This window comes from Blastocystis hominis (genome assembly GCF_000151665.1).
Source record: "Blastocystis hominis, Singapore isolate B (sub-type 7) whole genome shotgun sequence assembly, scaffold_16".
NCBI classification, from domain to species: Eukaryota; class Bigyra; order Opalinata; family Blastocystidae; genus Blastocystis; species Blastocystis hominis.
In genome coordinates, this window is record NW_013171823.1 from 158304 (window position 1) to 175430 (window position 17127).

General features: G+C 49.6%; 9 protein-coding genes; 3 read left to right on the forward strand and 6 right to left on the reverse strand.

The window, feature by feature from the left end:
• Nucleotides 1-1806: 1806 nt before the first annotated feature.
• GSBLH_T00006382001 (uncharacterized protein) lies at nucleotides 1807-2966 on the forward strand (the record flags this gene model as incomplete). The annotated part of the gene is made up of 6 exons (XM_013040585.1): nucleotides 1807-2108; nucleotides 2137-2305; nucleotides 2335-2418; nucleotides 2448-2594; nucleotides 2624-2887; nucleotides 2919-2966. The coding sequence occupies 6 exons, from the start codon at nucleotides 1807-1809 to the stop codon at nucleotides 2964-2966; spliced, it is 1014 nt and encodes a 337-aa protein (XP_012896039.1).
• Nucleotides 2967-4243: 1277 nt separating this feature from the next.
• Nucleotides 4244-5383, forward strand: GSBLH_T00002072001 (Ferric reductase; the record flags this gene model as incomplete). Its single annotated transcript, XM_013040586.1, has 1 exon — nucleotides 4244-5383. One exon carries the CDS (start codon nucleotides 4244-4246, stop codon nucleotides 5381-5383), a length of 1140 nt encoding a protein of 379 aa, XP_012896040.1.
• Nucleotides 5384-6021: 638 nt separating this feature from the next.
• GSBLH_T00006383001 (uncharacterized protein) lies at nucleotides 6022-7118 on the reverse strand (the record flags this gene model as incomplete). Its single annotated transcript, XM_013040587.1, has 2 exons — nucleotides 6022-6082; nucleotides 6130-7118. The coding sequence occupies 2 exons, from the start codon at nucleotides 7116-7118 to the stop codon at nucleotides 6022-6024; spliced, it is 1050 nt and encodes a 349-aa protein (XP_012896041.1).
• Nucleotides 7119-8234: 1116 nt separating this feature from the next.
• Nucleotides 8235-9281, reverse strand: GSBLH_T00002073001 (uncharacterized protein; the record flags this gene model as incomplete). The annotated part of the gene is made up of 5 exons (XM_013040588.1): nucleotides 8235-8561; nucleotides 8593-8793; nucleotides 8825-9004; nucleotides 9036-9095; nucleotides 9126-9281. The coding sequence occupies 5 exons, from the start codon at nucleotides 9279-9281 to the stop codon at nucleotides 8235-8237; spliced, it is 924 nt and encodes a 307-aa protein (XP_012896042.1).
• Nucleotides 9282-9821: 540 nt separating this feature from the next.
• Nucleotides 9822-10705, forward strand: GSBLH_T00002074001 (uncharacterized protein; the record flags this gene model as incomplete). XM_013040589.1 has 2 exons in its annotated part: nucleotides 9822-10343; nucleotides 10374-10705. The coding sequence occupies exons 1-2, from the start codon at nucleotides 10265-10267 to the stop codon at nucleotides 10703-10705; spliced, it is 411 nt and encodes a 136-aa protein (XP_012896043.1). The 5' UTR covers nucleotides 9822-10264.
• A 414-nt stretch (nucleotides 10706-11119) lies between these two features.
• Nucleotides 11120-12146, reverse strand: GSBLH_T00002075001 (uncharacterized protein; the record flags this gene model as incomplete). The annotated part of the gene is made up of 5 exons (XM_013040590.1): nucleotides 11120-11362; nucleotides 11391-11543; nucleotides 11575-11661; nucleotides 11690-12093; nucleotides 12119-12146. 5 exons carry the CDS (start codon nucleotides 12144-12146, stop codon nucleotides 11120-11122), a joined length of 915 nt encoding a protein of 304 aa, XP_012896044.1.
• A 221-nt stretch (nucleotides 12147-12367) lies between these two features.
• On the reverse strand, nucleotides 12368-13791 carry GSBLH_T00002076001 (uncharacterized protein; the record flags this gene model as incomplete). The annotated part of the gene is made up of 3 exons (XM_013040591.1): nucleotides 12368-12635; nucleotides 12662-13455; nucleotides 13492-13791. 3 exons carry the CDS (start codon nucleotides 13789-13791, stop codon nucleotides 12368-12370), a joined length of 1362 nt encoding a protein of 453 aa, XP_012896045.1.
• A 1667-nt stretch (nucleotides 13792-15458) lies between these two features.
• GSBLH_T00002077001 (uncharacterized protein) lies at nucleotides 15459-16147 on the reverse strand (the record flags this gene model as incomplete). Its single annotated transcript, XM_013040592.1, has 2 exons — nucleotides 15459-15822; nucleotides 15852-16147. 2 exons carry the CDS (start codon nucleotides 16145-16147, stop codon nucleotides 15459-15461), a joined length of 660 nt encoding a protein of 219 aa, XP_012896046.1.
• Nucleotides 16148-16355: 208 nt separating this feature from the next.
• GSBLH_T00002078001 (uncharacterized protein) lies at nucleotides 16356-17014 on the reverse strand (the record flags this gene model as incomplete). XM_013040593.1 has 3 exons in its annotated part: nucleotides 16871-17014; nucleotides 16583-16836; nucleotides 16356-16551 (listed from the first exon to the last, which is right to left on the reverse strand). Exons 1-3 carry the CDS (start codon nucleotides 16895-16897, stop codon nucleotides 16356-16358), a joined length of 477 nt encoding a protein of 158 aa, XP_012896047.1. The 5' UTR covers nucleotides 16898-17014.
• Between the last annotated feature and the right edge of the window lie 113 nt (nucleotides 17015-17127).

Genomic DNA, 17127 nt, shown 5'->3' on the forward strand with positions numbered 1-17127 from the left:
TAAAAGAGAACGGAGCGGTTCTGAAAGAGAACGGATTGGGGCTAAAACGAGAACGAAGCGAGAGAGAACGGAGAGCGAAACGTGTTCGATTGGATGTTCGATTGGAAGTCGACGAATCGTCTTCGAAGAATTCGGACGGCGATTTTGTGTTGAGTGAAAAGAGCGAAGCGAGCGAGAAGAAGAAGAAGAAGAAGAAACGACAGCAGCCGATGAAGAAGAGAACGGCGAATGTGCGGGTCAAAGGGGTCAATGAAGACGAAGACGAAGATGATGAAGAAGAAGAAGATGAGGATGAAGAGGATGAAGATGAAGATGAAGATTTGTATAAAGAAGAAGAGGATGCAGAGGAAGAAGAAGAGATGAGGAGAAGAAGAGCGGCAAAGCGAAGAGAAAGGAGACTCAAAGAAAGAGAACGGAAGTTGAGGAATGCAAGAGCAGCGAAAGTCAAGAAGAATAAAACTGAAAATGAAAAGAAGGAAGAACTCAGAGAGAACCTTCAAAAGAAAGAACAACAACAACAACAACAACAACAAAGTGAAACGAAAAACCAAAACCAAAACGAGGATGAAATGGAAATTGAACCGAAGATTCAAAGCGAAGCCCAGCCCAAACCCAAGCCCAAAATCGAAACGCCCAAAGAGAAAGAAGAAACAGAAAAGAAAAAGAAACAGCAACAACAGCAGCAACAACAACAACAACAACAACAACAAAAGCAATCCCAACAACAAACCGACGCCGCGGAACTCGACGCGAAAAAGAAAGAAGAAGCCGACCGCAAGAAGAAGGAGCAGCGCCAGCAGCGCCTCCAGGCTCAGAAACTCCGCGCGGAGCGCCTGGAGGAAGAGCGGTTATCGCGGGAATTGACGCAGAAGCTGCTCGAAGAAGAGAAGCGGGAGCGCGTGGAGGAACGGCGTCTCCGCACCATGCAGAAGCGCGAAGAAGCCAAGCAGAGAGAACTCGAGCAGGCTTTGATTCAAACCACCGCGCGGAGTCGCGACGCCAACGACGCCAAGGCGAAGATTGCCGCCAAAAATACCGCTAAAAATACCGCCATGACGGAAGTGGCGAAGAATCCCGCGGTGAAGAGTTCAGCGAAGAAGGGAGACAAGGAAACGCCCGGCGAAGCGGGAAAAACCGCGGGAAAGGGAGCGGCGAAGGAAACGCCGACGACTCCGTCGAAGAAAAATGGCGGGAAAGAAGCCGGGAAGGCGGGAAAAGAGCAGGCGAAGACGCCCGCCAAAATGGCCAAAGAAACGCCCGCGAAATCGCCGTCGAAACCCGCCAAAGAACAAACGAAAACTCCCGCGAAAACCTCACAGAAAGAAACGCCCGCCAAAACGCCCGCCAAACCATCGTCCAAAGAAACGCCCTCCAAATTATCTTCCAGAGAAACTTCAAAATCTCCTTCCAAATTACCTTCTAAAGAAACGCCCTCCAAAACTCCCGCCAAAGAAACTCCTTCCAAACCATCGTCCAAAGAAACTCCCTCCAAAACTCCTTCCAAAGAAACTCCTTCCAAAGAAACTCCTTCCAAAGCCCTCCTTTCTCCCTCTTCTTCTTCTTCTTCCTCCTCCTCGCTTTCTCCGGAGTTCCGCGCCTGGCTGCTCGCCCGGAACCTGGAGGCCAAGTCCGCCGCGCTCTCCGCCTCCGACCGCCACCGCTACGCGCGCGCCTCCAAATTCGACGCTCTCGCCGACTCCGCGCCTCCCGCCAAAGCGTCCTCCAAAACCCTCGCGATTGTAGCCACTCGTTCCCTCCTTCTCACCTCCACAGAACCGATTTTTTAAACAGATCGCATCCAAAAAAATGACTTTTCCTCATCTCTCGCAAATCGCCGTCGCCCACCAATCCTTTTTCTTCTACGACACCATGGCGCTCACGCTCACGCACCCGACCTTGCTTCGCCTTGCCGCCCTTTTGGGTCTTCTGCTCCAGCAGCTCAAACAGCTCAAGCAACCCCAGGGATCGTGGAAACCCGAAATGGAGGAACTCCGAGAGGCCGTCGCCTCGGGAGAAATCGCGGGAATCGAGCAGTTTTGGCAGAGATGGCGGGAATGCGATCCTGAAGAAGAAACCGCCAAAACGCTTCTGAACGAACTTGAAAAATCGTAGGGATTTTTGGAATGTTCGAAATAGAACCGTTTTCGAAGCGCCGAAGCAAAGTCGCGTGAAACTCGAAATCGTGGGGATTTTTGGAATTCCTAAAATCCAGGAGGTTTTTGCACAGAGCGAAAAGAAACTGTCTCTGGTGCCGCAAGTCTGCATGGTCTGCCGCAAAATCGCGCATTCCCCCGCGATTCACACGGTACTCTGCATCGCCTGATTTTCATGCAGCTTCCTTACGTCCCGTTCGTCTGCAACTACTGCCTGGACCACCGCGGCGAGATTTTAATCGGCACCTTTGTGGAGCTTTTTGATGTACCTGTCCCAATTGTGGTTCGAATTAGGGTCAAAAATGGGCGACGTACCGAATTGTGGGCTGGAATGCCGAGAAACAAGAGCATTTACTGCTGGATCGGGACGGGTTCGCGCTCTCGCTGGCCATCGGGGATTTCTATCACTTCTATCGGACCTACGCGGACGTTTTGCTCGAGGTAGAATCGCGGTTTTTTTGTGTTTTTAGGCGTCGACGCGGTCGCTGGACTATGTGGCGAGTGTGAAGTATTACACGTTGTTGATGCTCGCAAAGGAGGAAGGAGAAGAGATCATTGATGGAGTTGTGCCGGAATCGTACTTCGCGGAGGAGAATGAACATTGTCCGGTAATGATGAGGATGATGCGTGATGAAAAGATGTGCAAGAAAGTGGCTACGGATCGCTCGCTGTTCTGTGATAATTGTAACCGCTGCTTCCATATGCGATGTTTGAAGATGAAGAAAGAACCGAAAGTGGGTTGCGGACGGAAAGAATGAGCGATAGGGACATTGGTACTGCGAGAAGTGCTGCAAGCTATGTGAAAAGAATTGATTATAGTTGTGTTAATAAAGCCGATATTTGCATCATTGAGATGCTGTTTGTTCGATTCGCAAGCTACGAGGGAAAATGGACGTGTGCTTTGTACATGCATTAATAGGTGGTGGAGTGGGTTTGTCTCATCACGACTAAATGACTGAGCCATAGATCCATGGAAATAGACCATCTTTCACAGATTGGATAATTCTTATTTTTTGAAAGAATTAGGGTATGGGGATATAATGAGAAATGATACCCTCTTTGATGACGCAATTGGAATTGTTTGGTCATATTTTTAGTTCATGGTTGATAGTCCTATTCAAAAACCTTTACTGGATAACGATAAGAACAAGTCTGGGACACAGAGAGAACACTTTTCCTTGGGTCCACTTCTGTCAGGTAGGAAACAATGTGATTTTTCTTAACGTAAAGGGTTGTTTATCATTAGTTCAATCATCGGGTGCGCTATTGCCCTTCATAAAGTGGCTCAACGTAATCGTACTGTTTTCTTCACAGTATCTCACCCTAGATATCAATAACATCTGGAGCTTTATTTTCACTCCCCTCTCGGACAAGACGAATGCGAGAACAAGAGGAGTTATGTGGAGGATCCTTATGATCTATTCGTTTTTCATTCTTAGCGGTATTCTTGGAATACTCAACGCTTTTCCGAGAATTAGAAAGGTGTTAGACAGAAAGCCCCGATTTGGAAGAGTTCAATCGTTTCCATTGTAGTCTGTGTATTTATCACGTAGCAATCGGTCTCTCCTTATTTCGACTCTGCTTGTTCTCTTAAACATATCTTGGGTCCTCTGTCTCTGCTTGCTCGACCTCTCCTCCACTCCTTTTAAAGAGAAAACGGTTAATTATCTCTATAAGATATCTTCCTATTGGTTGAACCTCCTATGGACATTGGCAGTAGCATCTCTCCGTCTTCTCAACCCATAGCTTGTTCTTTGTATGCGTAACACCATCTGGCAGCAGATTTTCAACGCTCCCTACGTTTTCTCTCTTTCACTTCATTCCATGTAGTCCACGGTTATCACCACGCATAAACACATCGGAGTGCTCACCTTCATCGTAACCATTCTTCACATCATTCTTGCGTTTGCAAAATGGCATGCGTCCCATTCTGCCAATTATTGGATCTATCTTTGGAACAAAATTTGGAATTATTCTCCAATCCCTGTATGTCATGATGATCAAGGATCACTGTACAGATTAGTTGGAAACATCCTAACTTTTTGTGGGCGACCGATCTCCTGTTAAAGACTCTTCCATGTTCTTTGTTAATGATCGTTGCGTCCATCCCCGCCATCCGAAGAGCATCTTGGGAATTGTTCTTCTACCTGCATCAGATCGTGATTTTGTGTTTGCTGGTGCTGTTCATCTACCACAGCAGCAATTTTGTGTACTACGCGACCATTCCGTTTGTGCTGTATGCAGCGGACAAGCTCCTTCGCTGGTTTTCGATCTATTCCAAGCGTTGTTTCATTCGGCGCATTGAGCGCTTCGACGATTTGCTCCGCGTCGAGGTCGAGGTCCAACATCGTTTCCGACGCTCCTCTAACGCCTCCGACGCCTCCGATTTGGTCGGATCGGTCGTCTATCTTCGCGTGCCGCGCGCGAAATGGTTCGAATACCACCCGATCTCATTAGCCTTCAATGAGGGCAGCCGTCTCTTCTTCTACATCAAAGTCGTCGGAAATTCGCGCAGCTGGTCGCGTCGCCTCGCCGCCCTCGCCGGACAGACCGATCTGCGCGCCTATATCGAAGGTCCCTACACGATGACGCGGCGAAGCAGAAGCCCCGCCAATTCTGCCGCCAATTCTGCCGCCATTTTGAACAAGGAATACGGCCAGAACGTTCTCATCGTCGCTGGTGGCGCGGGCTTCGCGGGCGTTTCGGCGCAGCTCCGCGATTATCTTCAGCTGGTGCGTGATCTCCCCGCGGGACTGGATCCAAAACCGCGGTTACTGCTGGTGTTGGTGGTTCCGCATCATCGCCATCTGCAATGCATGGCGAGGCTGCTGGTGGAGGCGGAGCGCGTGGCGGGCGTCCGCGTGGAATTATTCGTGACGTACAGCGGCGACGCAGAGCGGAGAGCGGCCGCGTCGCGCGAAGCCCACGGCGAGCGATGCGATCTCCGCGAGAACGACGTGGAAATCATCGTCAGTGGAAATAGTGGAAATGGTGGAAATGGTGGAAATGGTGGAAATGGTGGAATGGATGTGGAGAGCAAGCGGAGGGAGTTGGAGTTCACGGTGGGGCGGCCGGATTTCGCGGCGCTGCTGAAGGAAGTGGGGAGCGAGCGGGTGGAAGTGTTGTACTGCGGACCGAAGGCGCTGGGAGCGACGCTGTTCGAGGCGCTGGCGGGTCGGAAGAGCCCGTTCGCGTTCCATGCGGAAGTGTTCGATATGTGGGTTGTTTGATGGAACAAACAAGAGACAAGGGACTGAAGGGAGTGTCGTTCGGATTCTTCTCCATGGAGGATTGCGGACCCAGCTCCGAAGCTTCGCCCTCCTTGCTTGCGTTGCCTTCACTGTTTTCAGGGTCGTTGATGGTCACTTGAATCAACAAATCGCTTCGATTCGCCTCGGTTTCCTTCGTTTCGCTGCCATCGTCCATACAAACCACCGGGATGCCGCACGGAATTCCGCCGGAGATTTCCGTCCCGACCGCTTCCTTCTCTGCCTTGCTTTCCTCATCGCTCTCCACTTTCATGTACGGCCACGAATCCACGTCTGCCGGTTCCTCCACCCACTTCTTTCTCTCATCTTCATCCTTTTCTCCCTTTTCTTCTTTTTCTTCTTCTTCTTTTTCTTCTTCTCTCTCTCTCCACTTCCGTCGTTCCTCCTCTTCCTTCACCCACTTCTGTCTCTCCTCCTCCCATTTCCTTCTTCGCTCCTCCTCCTCCTTCTTCCTCGCCTCCTCCTCCTCCTTCGCCTTCTTCTCGATCTCTCTGCACAGCGCATCGCTTCGCAGCGCCGATCTCCGTCTCTGATAGAACAGCACGTACGCCGTGCTCCGCACCAGCTGCGTCTCCTCGATGTCTCCCACCGAGCTGTCGTTATACTCCTTCCACCGCGGCTCTCCCTCGTTCTCGTCCTTCGCGTAGCAGTAATAATGCCCTCCGCTCGACGTTCCCGAGTGATTGCAGATCGAAACCAGGTCGTACACGCAGTCTTCGCTCTGCTCGCGCGAGGCCTCGTGCAGCCACGGCTTCATTTCCAGCCCCGTCAGCGGGAAGCCGATCGTCGTGTTGATCTTCCGACGCGCTCCGTAGCTCGAGTAGCTCGAATAGTACGAGTACGAAACGGCCGATTGGTCGTATTCGAAGCGTTCCAGCTGGAGAATCAGAACGTCGGGCAGCCGGTCGATGAGCGTTCGGTTCTCCGCGCACACTTCGCTCTGGCAGCGCGGACAGAACCATTTGTTCTCGTTATCGAGATTTCCGCGCGTGCTGAAGCGATTCAAGCAGGCGGTGAGCGAGTTCTCGGGATTCAACGCCGCTTTCTCCTTCTCGAAATCGTGCAGTTTGGCGGACGAAAGCGGAGAGAAGAGTCGCGACCAGAACGGATCGTGATTCAAAACGTCGGGATGGCCGTATGAATAATCGTAATAATGAGAGGAAGTGACTTTCTGCTTCATCTTCTCCGACTCGATGCATTTCACCACCAATCCGATCGTGGTGACCGAAGACGCGTACGTTCGCAGGAGGCTTCGCACCTTCGCGTTGCGGTCGTTGCACAGAAAAAACTTTTTGGGCTCGATCGACGAGCGCGAAGAGTACAGATGATACAATGGCAAAAAAGGAGCCCATTTCGCCCACTCCAAATCGGCTTCGTCCGCCTCGAAGTGGGAGGGTTCGATCGAATTCGATGGGGTTGGCGGGCTCGACAAGATTTGCTGGTTCGTCTGGTAGCCATCCAAATCCATTGGATGCATGTCCGATTCCGAGTAGACCGACTCATCGCTCGAGAACGTGTTGCTTTCGAACTCGTCGTTCCCGTTCCTCGGCGTTGGGACCGGAACGATCACGCCTTCCGAGGGAATCTCCAACTTCTGGCCCGCGGTTCGCTCCTCGATGGCTCGCAACGGCACCGATCTCACCTTCGAAATGACTCGAAGCCGGCCTTCTTGCACCGGTTTCTCCTCCACTTCCATCGAATTCGCAGCGATCTTCGGGTCTTTCGCGGGGGACTGCGCAGTCTCGCGCGACTGGCTCTTCTCCGCTTTCACGCCTTTCGGCGACGTTTCCTGGCTCGCTACGCCAGAAATCGCCTCGTTTTTGGGAACTTCGGAGGCCTGATCGGCATTCAAGGAGCCGCCTGGCAAGCCAAACTGCGAATTCGATTTTGTTGATGAAGATGAAGATGAAGATGAAGATGAAGAGGATGAAAGGATTTTGGACATATAGTCGGAAGGCTTCACGAGTTCTTTTCGCAGCGACTCCGCGCTTTTCGTCTTGGCATTGGTGAAGCCTCCTTCTTTTTCGTTGAAATACACGCGCTCGTCCAACGAACTATCGCTCTCCGAGACCGGATCGGGCTCTCCGCTCCACGCAGAACCCGCTCCCGCTCCAGCGTGCTGCGGAACACTCGTCGTCCGATCGCTGCGCGGCTTCACGACGCCATAACCCCCCGAGGAAGGCTTCACAGCGCTGTAACTTCCCGAGGAAGGCTTCGGCCGCACGTTCTTCGAAGCTCCCAAAGCAGAGACGGAGGAAGAAACCGAGGGCAAAGAACTTTCGGAAGGATGCGTGAAGGAAGACCCGAACCGCAAATTGCTCGGATTGCTTCCACTGTTTCCCCAATTAGAATTGGTTCCGCCATTACTCCTGCTCGCCTTGGTTCCACCGTTTCTCCAATAGGATCCACTGTCGTCCTCGTCTTCGTCCCAATCCAGCTCTTTGTTATTCCGATAGTTCGACGAGGATCCATAGCCATTATAGAAAGTCGAGCTGTACGAGTTCGTCTGCCTTTCCTTCTTCGCGTAATCCTCCACCTCCGCGCGGATCCGCGCGATCTGCCCGAACCACGCCTTGCACTCCTTCTGAATCGCCTCTACGGGGAGCTGCAGACTCGCCACGGCTTCATTGAGACGCTCTCCGAGCTCCCAACACGTCGCTTCGGAGTCCAAAAACAGCACAAACGGGGTCGCCATTATCGGCTCCATCGACTCATAATTCCCGATACACGTGACTCGGACCGCAGACGGAGCCACCAGGAAGAGAAGGTCCGATGTGCCCTTCGGACGCGGCAGCTACACATAACGAGCTTGTTATGGCATAACGAGATAGGCGAGAAAGCGAACGCCGTACGACAAATTCGGACTAATGCTCTCCGATTCTTCGAGCACTGTAAACGTATCCGAACGGTAGGTCACGAGCACGACTTGGCTCGGCAGAACGTCGCAGGCCTTGGCCACTTCGTTGATGAGAAACGAGCATTTTTCGCTCTTTTTGCAGGTGGTGAAGACGTGATCGGGTATTGGATGCGACGAAGAGAACCCGGAGAGCGTCCCCGGCATCAGGTTGATGTACACGGTGGTCATTTCCGGGGGGAGAGGAAGCGTGAGGAAGCTGAACGGCTCATAACGAACACGTTGCTGATGATGATTCGAAGGGGTCAGAGACTACCTCACCACACTCTGTACAGCGCACGAATGTCACGGTCTGGCCGTAGAACCAGTCGATTATGGGACTCTGGTTCCGTTGGAGGTGGAAACTCCACATCTCACTGGATTGCTCCGGACTGAACGAAGTGTACACCGGGTACTCGATGTATGGCTTCTTTGTGATCTTGTTCATATCTTCGTGGAGCAAATCGAGGAACATGATCTGAAGATGAAAATGTGGCACAAAAAAATACAAAGAATTCTTGGCTGTCGTGCTGGTCGTATCCTTGAAATTGTGAAGCATATATTTCAACAACGGACTTCAAGTCTGCAGGAGAGGTGTACGGGCTGGTCCCCATCCAGAGCCTTTTCAATAAATCCACGTAAACATTCATAACACGTCCACCACTACCACTGGTATTGTCCTTGTTGATCTGAGCGGTAAACTGAGATTTTAACACTTACGAATTTCTTGTATTCACCGCTCAATAGTAACTGAGTAATTTGCAGGCAATGAGATAAGCACTACACATCAATTCTCCAGTACGAAGCAACCTGAAGTGCTGTGTTCATGTAGCAGGTGTTTCCGATATTTGACAATCCCGTTCTTCCAAAACGAGGTGTTAAAGAATAGCTCGAAGAATAGTAGCTTGGGCTATACTTGTCGGCACTGGTATTATTACCGTAGCGCGAATACCAGTCAGGTTGCATCAGAATCAAAGAATGTCAAAGAAAATATATACCTCAGACAGTCAGTTTGAGCTACAGCCCAAAAGTATTCAGCGCTATTCTTCCCGCTTCTTCCAAATTCATAGCGATATGGTGGGGTTAATCTCAGAATTGCAAATGCAGACGTTTGGATGGGACTGGAGATCGATAGATATTCTAAACAATCAGAGTTTTCAAAAGAAAAAAGCGATTTTCGGAGTTTTCGGTACACTTTATTGATTTCTTTCATATTATCAAGGTAAGATCTATTGCAGATTGATTACTAGGCTTATTACCTATTGCTCTGTGGAGGTTACGTTTTGATATTCCCAGTGTTTGAAGCACTTGACGAATACGCTTTCTTCTGGCATACTAGTGATTCACACAGACTTGAATTTGTAATTGAAAGCGTTCTGCTTGCTATTTTAGGTGCTTAATTGTTAATTGCAAACCCCTCCAATATGGAACCATCCAATTTAAGCCTTGAAACCCCTCGTGCAACCATTCCTGATTTATATGTTGGATTTTCTCCCTCCTTTTCAACCCATTTCCTGACATCCTCCAATATCGCTCTTCCTTATTCTCAAGATAGTTCCCCTTTCTCTCCCACACTCCAATACCGTCCCAGTCTCTTCGACTATTACGGCACTCGTTTTAATCTGAGTTCTCCTGCTTCTCCAACCTCTCCTTTATTTTCCAGCGTATTTCATAAAGTCAAGAAGGGCCGGCACCGTCTCACCGTGGAAGAATTCAACGCCCGTTTTGCCGGGAAGCCCATTAGCCACACACGTCTCACAAAAAACGTTTCCAAACTCAAAAAAACGCTTCACTACTTCGGAACGATCGGCCGTCCCATCGCAGCGGCGCCACGCGCCTCCAGCCTCCCCTGCACGCCCATCCGCAACGTGGATTCGCTCTCCTCCTCCGACGCTTCTCTCGACCGTTTCATCGCGACTCCGATGCGACTGCAGTACCGACTGAAGCAAATGTGCAAAAAGCGTCCCATTCTGATTCAATCGCCTCTTCGGCAGAGCATTCGCGCGACGAGACGCGATCGACTTCGCTGTAGAATAGAAAACAAACGATGACGCTAAGCGTTTAACGAAAACGGAACGGTTTCCGTGCCGTTGCTGCCGACTGCGAGCGGATCGCTGTCGTTTTCGATGAGAAAAGAAGACGAGAACGACGAAGGAAAGGGAGGAGAAGGAAAAGGAGAGAAGGAGGAGAGAGAAAACGAGCAGAAGAGAAAGGAGCGGATCGAAGAGCGGAGGGAGGAAGCGTTGGAATTGGTGGGAAGCGTGCGAGATGTGAAGTTGACGGGGTCGGAGGAAGTGATGCTGGATTTGAACGAGATTACGATCTTGATGAAGGAAGTTCCGCGCGAGCAATTGCAGAATGTGGGGTTTGGGATGGGGAGTGAGGGATAGACGAAGAAGAAGCTGGCAGAGAAGACGCAGCAGTCGGAGTCTGAACATTTTACTTTGTGATTTGAATTCTTTTTACTTTATATGGAGTGTTTGTTGGATGAAAAGGGCTTTAGGAGGTTGGGAGATGAATGGAATAATAATGGGGATTAGGGTAGGGAGTCGATAGCTAGCTAGATAGATAGATAGAGAAGTATGAAAAAGGTGATGAGTTTGGATTGTTTGGTCACTCACTTGATCAATTCATTGATTCAATCATTGATTCATTCAATTCATTGATTCATTCAATCGATGATTCAATCATTGATTCATTCAATTCATTCATTCAATAGATAATTCATTCATTCAATTCATTCAATTCATTCGTTCATGATTTGTCCAACAAACATCCATTGGATTCAACAAACAATCCATTCTCTACTGCAAGATTCGAATCGACCCATCCCAACTGCTCACCGCCACCGTGCTCACAAGCAGCGGATGCCACGCCACGCTCAGCGTCGCTTCCTTCGCCCCCACATCCATTCTCTTCACCACTTTCGACGATTTCGTATCGTAAAACACGACTTCTCCAGAGCTGCAGCCGGACACGATCGTTTTCCCATCCCCCGAAAACGAGCAGCCGATTTTGAACCCATTCGCTTGATGTCCTTCGTATCTCTGCTCTCATTTCCACCTCCGTTTCTACCTTTCGCACGTCCAATCGGTACGGTTTCGTCGATTCGAACGACGCAATGTACCCCGCAGCGCTCTGTGCGATGAACACATTTTCGATAGGATGCTTTCGAACACATGTGCATGTGTAACCTTCGATGTACACCTGGTTCGATAAACGAACTCCCTACTCATCGAACAAGCAAAATGCAACACACTGATTTACAATCCCACACAATAATGCCCTGATCCTGCGAATTTCTCCGAACGATCTCTGCGGTCGAAACAAAGCTGTAGCCATTGCTCTACTTCACAAACTGGTTCGAAACAAACATCCAGAAAGGTCATGTCTTGGACTTCGCCAAATCGACCGAAATACTCGCGAACCACGCGATTGATGCGCATATCCCAGCAGACGATGCCGCGTCGTGTCGCTCCAGATAAAAATATGTTGGGATTAGTGGGGTGAGGACACAGAGATGAAATCCATTCTGTGTGGTGGTAGGAGTGAATGATTTTTCCAGATTCGAGATCTGATACGTTTACATATTTATCTAGTCCTCCCGAGAGGAGCTTCGTGCCATCACATGTCCATTGCACGTCTTTTACTCCTTCGGAATGCTCGACCGATACTACCTCTCCGGGAGTATCAAACACAGACCATATGCGCGCTGTATGATCTAGGGATGCAGAAGCTAGGAGATGACCGTAGGTGGGATGCCAGCGGATGTTGTTCACTACGTTCGAGTGATCGTTAATGACGGTCAAAATTTGGGAAGGGAGCTTGCATTCAGGAACAAAAGTTCTATCCCATTATCAATACCAACATTAGACAAGATACTGCTTTGAATATCGTTTTAGGTCCTCGCGAATCTCAATCTCGTCCCATTTTCCTATCACTCACCTTTTGGCCAAACCCATACGTTTGAATGTAATCTTTGGATTGTACACACTAGGAGTCTCCTTGATCCCCGTGATTCGATCCCGTTTTCGAACATACGCCCCTGGGGTCTATACTCTCAACAGGAAGAATAGAAACCCACTCCCGCTCGTTTCTGTGACACCTTTGACATAACAAACACACAATAAAGATTGGGGATGAACACTGGCAAACCCGCTCACCGCGCTGAAATACTTCCCATCCTTCCTCTCCTCCTTCTTCACATTGCTAATCAACTCGATTCCATGTGCATCAGCAATATTAAAACTCGATGCCAATCCGGACACATATCCTCCCTTTGCAGCCTGCCCAAGCCGTTTCAGCGTTTTCTGCGCTACCCTCAAACCCTTCCTCGGTTCCTACACAACTTCGTCTTCTTCACGATCAGCTTCGCGAAGCTCCCTCCGTTCTCCAGCATTCCGTTTTCGATTCCCATCGCTTCGTCCGCGTAGCTCGTCGCCGCCACGCCGAACCGTCGCCGATTCAGCTGTTTCTGGATCTCCGACGGCTGTCTCGCTTCCTTCATTTTCCGCACGCGGCGACCGCCGCGCCGCTTCTTCGGCTCGTCCCGCGGGACTGGCAGCGCCTTCTCGCGCATCCCCGGCGTCGGCTCCTGCCATTTCGCCACTTTTTCTTGGATGGTTCGGCGGTATTCCGCGCCGTTCTCGCCGTTCTGCGCGTTCTGCGCGTCGATTCGCGCCGCCAGCGTCAGTTTATTCGCGACTATCCGCGCGGTTTTCTGGCGCAACGCGGCCGGCGCGCTCTGCACCAAGTCGCTCTGATAGAGAATGCCGCTGTGCCGCGGCAGCGCGAGCCCCGTGCCCTCGAAGGTCTGCTTTTGCTGGCCAATCAGCATCACGTTGCACGCTGGCATGCTCGCCAAGGCGCGAAGTCCGCCTGCTTGGGCCACTAGCCGCGCAGCCAGGTGCGTGCCGACGAGGGCGGAGCAGTTGGGGGCCATGCGGAGCATGCGGGACTCGATGAAGCGAAGAAAAAGGCCGCGGTCCGCATCGAGCTGAATTGCTTCGGAGGTGAGCGAGCGAAGCTCAGAAAGCGCAGAAGGGGAAAGAGGAGAGCCGGTGGTGGTAGAGGAAGCGATGCTGACGAGCATAACTTGAGAAGGAGGAAGAATTGTATCGAGCGGGAGTTTCGTCAAATCCTAAAAATAAGAAGAAGATGGAGGGAAAAGTAGAACGGTCTCATTTTGAATTAACGCCACCACGCGAAGATAGTCGAGTGGATTTGAGATGAGTTCGACGAGTTCGGGGAATTTGGTGGCATAGAGGGAAGAGACGGCGTGATGGATGGCGGCGATTTCTTCGCCGATTTGGGAGAGGAGCGTGTTGGTCTTGAGGATCAAATTGTAGCTGGAGGTAAAAGGACGCGAAAAAACATACGCAGGGTCGTCTTCCAGATTCATTGTGATTTGGTTCGACGATTCGTCTACTGGCGTTTCCAAAAGCTTTTTTACATTCTGGAGTTCAGGAAACAACATAAAGCCTACTTCCAGGTGAGTTTGATATTGAGGATCTTTCTGAAGGTGGCGAACCGCTCCAGGAACGAAGCTTTGAATCGGTTTCTCTAACTAGAATTTAAGTAAAAAAGCGAAAAGCTGCTACTCCCGCTTCTTCCTTTTCCGCGTCTGATTCCTCCTCATTTCCTTCTGATAAATCTTCTATTTGCATGTTTGCTTCATTTGATTGCTGCTCCTTCTCCTGATTGTCCTCTTCTTCCAGCAGGTCCAAATCAGCTAAGAATTCATCTGCAAGTGTACTCTAAATGTGATTTCGATTGCAAAGGCACACCATTCTTTGGAGAAACAAACAAAATGTGAAATAGAACAAAAACTATTAGTCACTGATAGAAGAATGATCAGAGCGAATGATACAGACTAGATATTCCAAACAAACAAATATCAAAAAGTAAGAAACAAATCATACATTCACTCATCCAGCTACCAAAAGATACAATTAAACTCCCCTCGTCCGTCTCTGTGGTTTCACAATCTCCCTACACTCAACCCTCCTCCTCCAACTCCCACTCGACAATCAGCAAGAAACACAGAACTAAAAACACGCAGATTACAAACAAAACCCCGCGATTCACGTACCAATCCGTGCGAAGCGTCGCCTCCCACTGTCTCCACCACCGAGAGACCCTCATAAGCTCTACACTCTCATCACTCCCATCCATCCCTCACTCCGATTCTTCTCGAATTGCGACGGCAGAGGGAAAAACGACTCATAAAACTGGCGAATCATTCGCTCCGCCGCCTCCGATTTCACCGTCAAATCATCGTTAATGCAAATAAACTTCGATTTCCGCCGACGCACGCTATCAAGCTTCGCCTCACGCCATCCAATCAACGTCTACTTGGATTTGAGTGTCCGTTAAATTGTCGCTGATCATCTGGAACGCCACATCCCGATCGGATTTCTTTCGAATCGGCGTCGCAGGTCGTACATGCAGAATCGCAGCGTTTTGCACAAGCGTGCAGTTTTGAAAGGATTCGAACGTGATATTGGGAGTGTAAAACGTGTGTTTCATCAAGCGAAAAGGATTGGAGGGCGCCGAGAAAATGCGAAAATGCGGGTTTGTTTGATTCGAAACGCACGACAGCAGCGTTTTCATCGTTCTACGCGTGATAAAACGCTTGGAACGCGCACTCTCGGCTTGCATCGCTTCCAAAGCACATCGCATTGAGTGTCTGCAGCTCGTTCTGATTCAACACACCGTCCAAATCCGTATCCACGCGTTTCCACAGCGTTTTGATCGGGTTTTCATGCAAACTCGCTCCTATTTCTTCCAAATAGTGGAAATAGAGAAACGCATATTGGAGATCGGTGGGTTCTCTGAATCGATGATGCATCGTTTCATTGAATTGCATCGTCATATTCTTCTCAATCAGATCCCAAACCCTCCGATTCATTAAATGGGGCATATGTGCCGGAATGTCCCTTCCTCGCTTCCCGAACATTCGAATCAGCTCCAAGTTCGTCGAGACCAGCGAGTCGTGATACGTGTCCTCCGATTTCGCTGTTGTGGCTCGCTGGTACCGATCGAACGTGTCGTTCCCGACCTCGCAATCGCCCAGATCGAAGCCACACAGCGCTGTGTTGCACCCAAAGTCGCACACGCCGTTCCCTAGCATCGAATAGCGGCCTATGACACCATAAATGCCCATCGATTACATTTCGCGGAGCATTGCGGAACGCGCCAGGAGGCGTAGAGAAACTGCGTTCGCGACTCCGTCATGAAATCGCCTGGAAACACGGGGGAGCCGAAGAAAACGTCGTCGTTTAGATAGATGAAATAGTCGGAGAGGGAGGGAATGTGGTGGAGATTGAGCTCAATCGACGGCGAAGAAAAGGTCGGCAGGACGGTCTGGTCGCGGTAGATCTCGCTGTGGGTTACGATCCTCACGCGGGGATTCGAGGTGTCCAGCCAGGAGGGAATTTGGCCGTTTGTCACGATGAAAACATTCCGAATCCAGGGAGCGTTCACTTCCAACGAACGGAGGCTGTATCTACGCTTGGTACAATAGGAGACGCGCACTTTAGTTCGTCATTGTCTCGAAAACGGTTATCAGAAGTCGAAGTATCGGAGAGTGACTCATTAGTAATATTGTGGCTATCGTAGAATATTTTCTCATAATAATTCTTCTCCTGCACCCAGTCCGGATCACTTCCATTCACCCACGTATAGACTGCATCAATAGGAGGAAAAGCCAAAAGCTGAAAATAATCCTTATTCCCGATATTGTCATTGAACCTCTGTTTACCACGAAAACCACTCTGGTTCCCGAATTCGGTGTGTACAGCTTGAAATATGTAAAAACTGCACCAACCCATGTATGCAATTAAAAATAGAATTAACACGATTCTATACACTAGTTTCCCAATTAAAAAGAGAATACAACTCCACCACTGTTTTCTTCCTTGCCATTAGTTTTGCAAGGTTGACTTTGCTTGCTGTGGGGTAGCAGCTCCCATACGCATCCATCCCCAAAAGATAGACCTGTTTGAAACAAACAATGAAACATAAATCGACATTAGCTTTCTATTCATTTACATGATCTGCCTTCCACATCTCCAACCACTGAGCCACTCGAGAGACATTCTGCTCCAAGTCCTCATAAGTTTCGCTTCGAATCTCTTGGACAATGTTAGGGTCGTAAGACTCGCGCGCTTCATCCAAAATCGTCTGCATGATCTCACACTCCACATTTTCCTGGACTTTATGCAGCGAATAACCTCTACGAATCAAGTGAAATTCATCGATCCAACCTTTCAGTTAGTCGATCAAAGAGAATCGTATTGTCACAACGCAGAACAAGTACCAAATCAAACCATCTCTCTGGGAAGAAATCGACAGTGTGGTGCTCCAGAACGACACCACCTTCACTCATAATCGGTTCCAAGTAATCGAGCAACTGTGTGTTGATATAACAAAACTCTCCTACCTGGTCTTCCGCATTTTCGTCGACAATCAAGCACTGGAATTCCTCGTCCCATCCCGAACTGAAATGCTCTCTTTTCACCTATAGCGATCAAACACCAATCTTAATAGAGTACAACATCTCCAACAGTGATCCGCTTCATTCCTGTTCTCTCCTAAATCTCAGTTCCGCACACCCAACAAAAACAGCAATCATGTCTGCAAACGTTGTTTTTCCGGTTCCCGGGGTTCCAGTGACCAGAATATTCGGTAACTTAGGCATTGGAAACGAGTATGAACAGATTTCTAACAAACCCAAAACCCACACAACAACTCTTGCATTCAATCAAATATAAATGTCTTTAATATTTCTTCCCCTTCTTCTTCATATCCG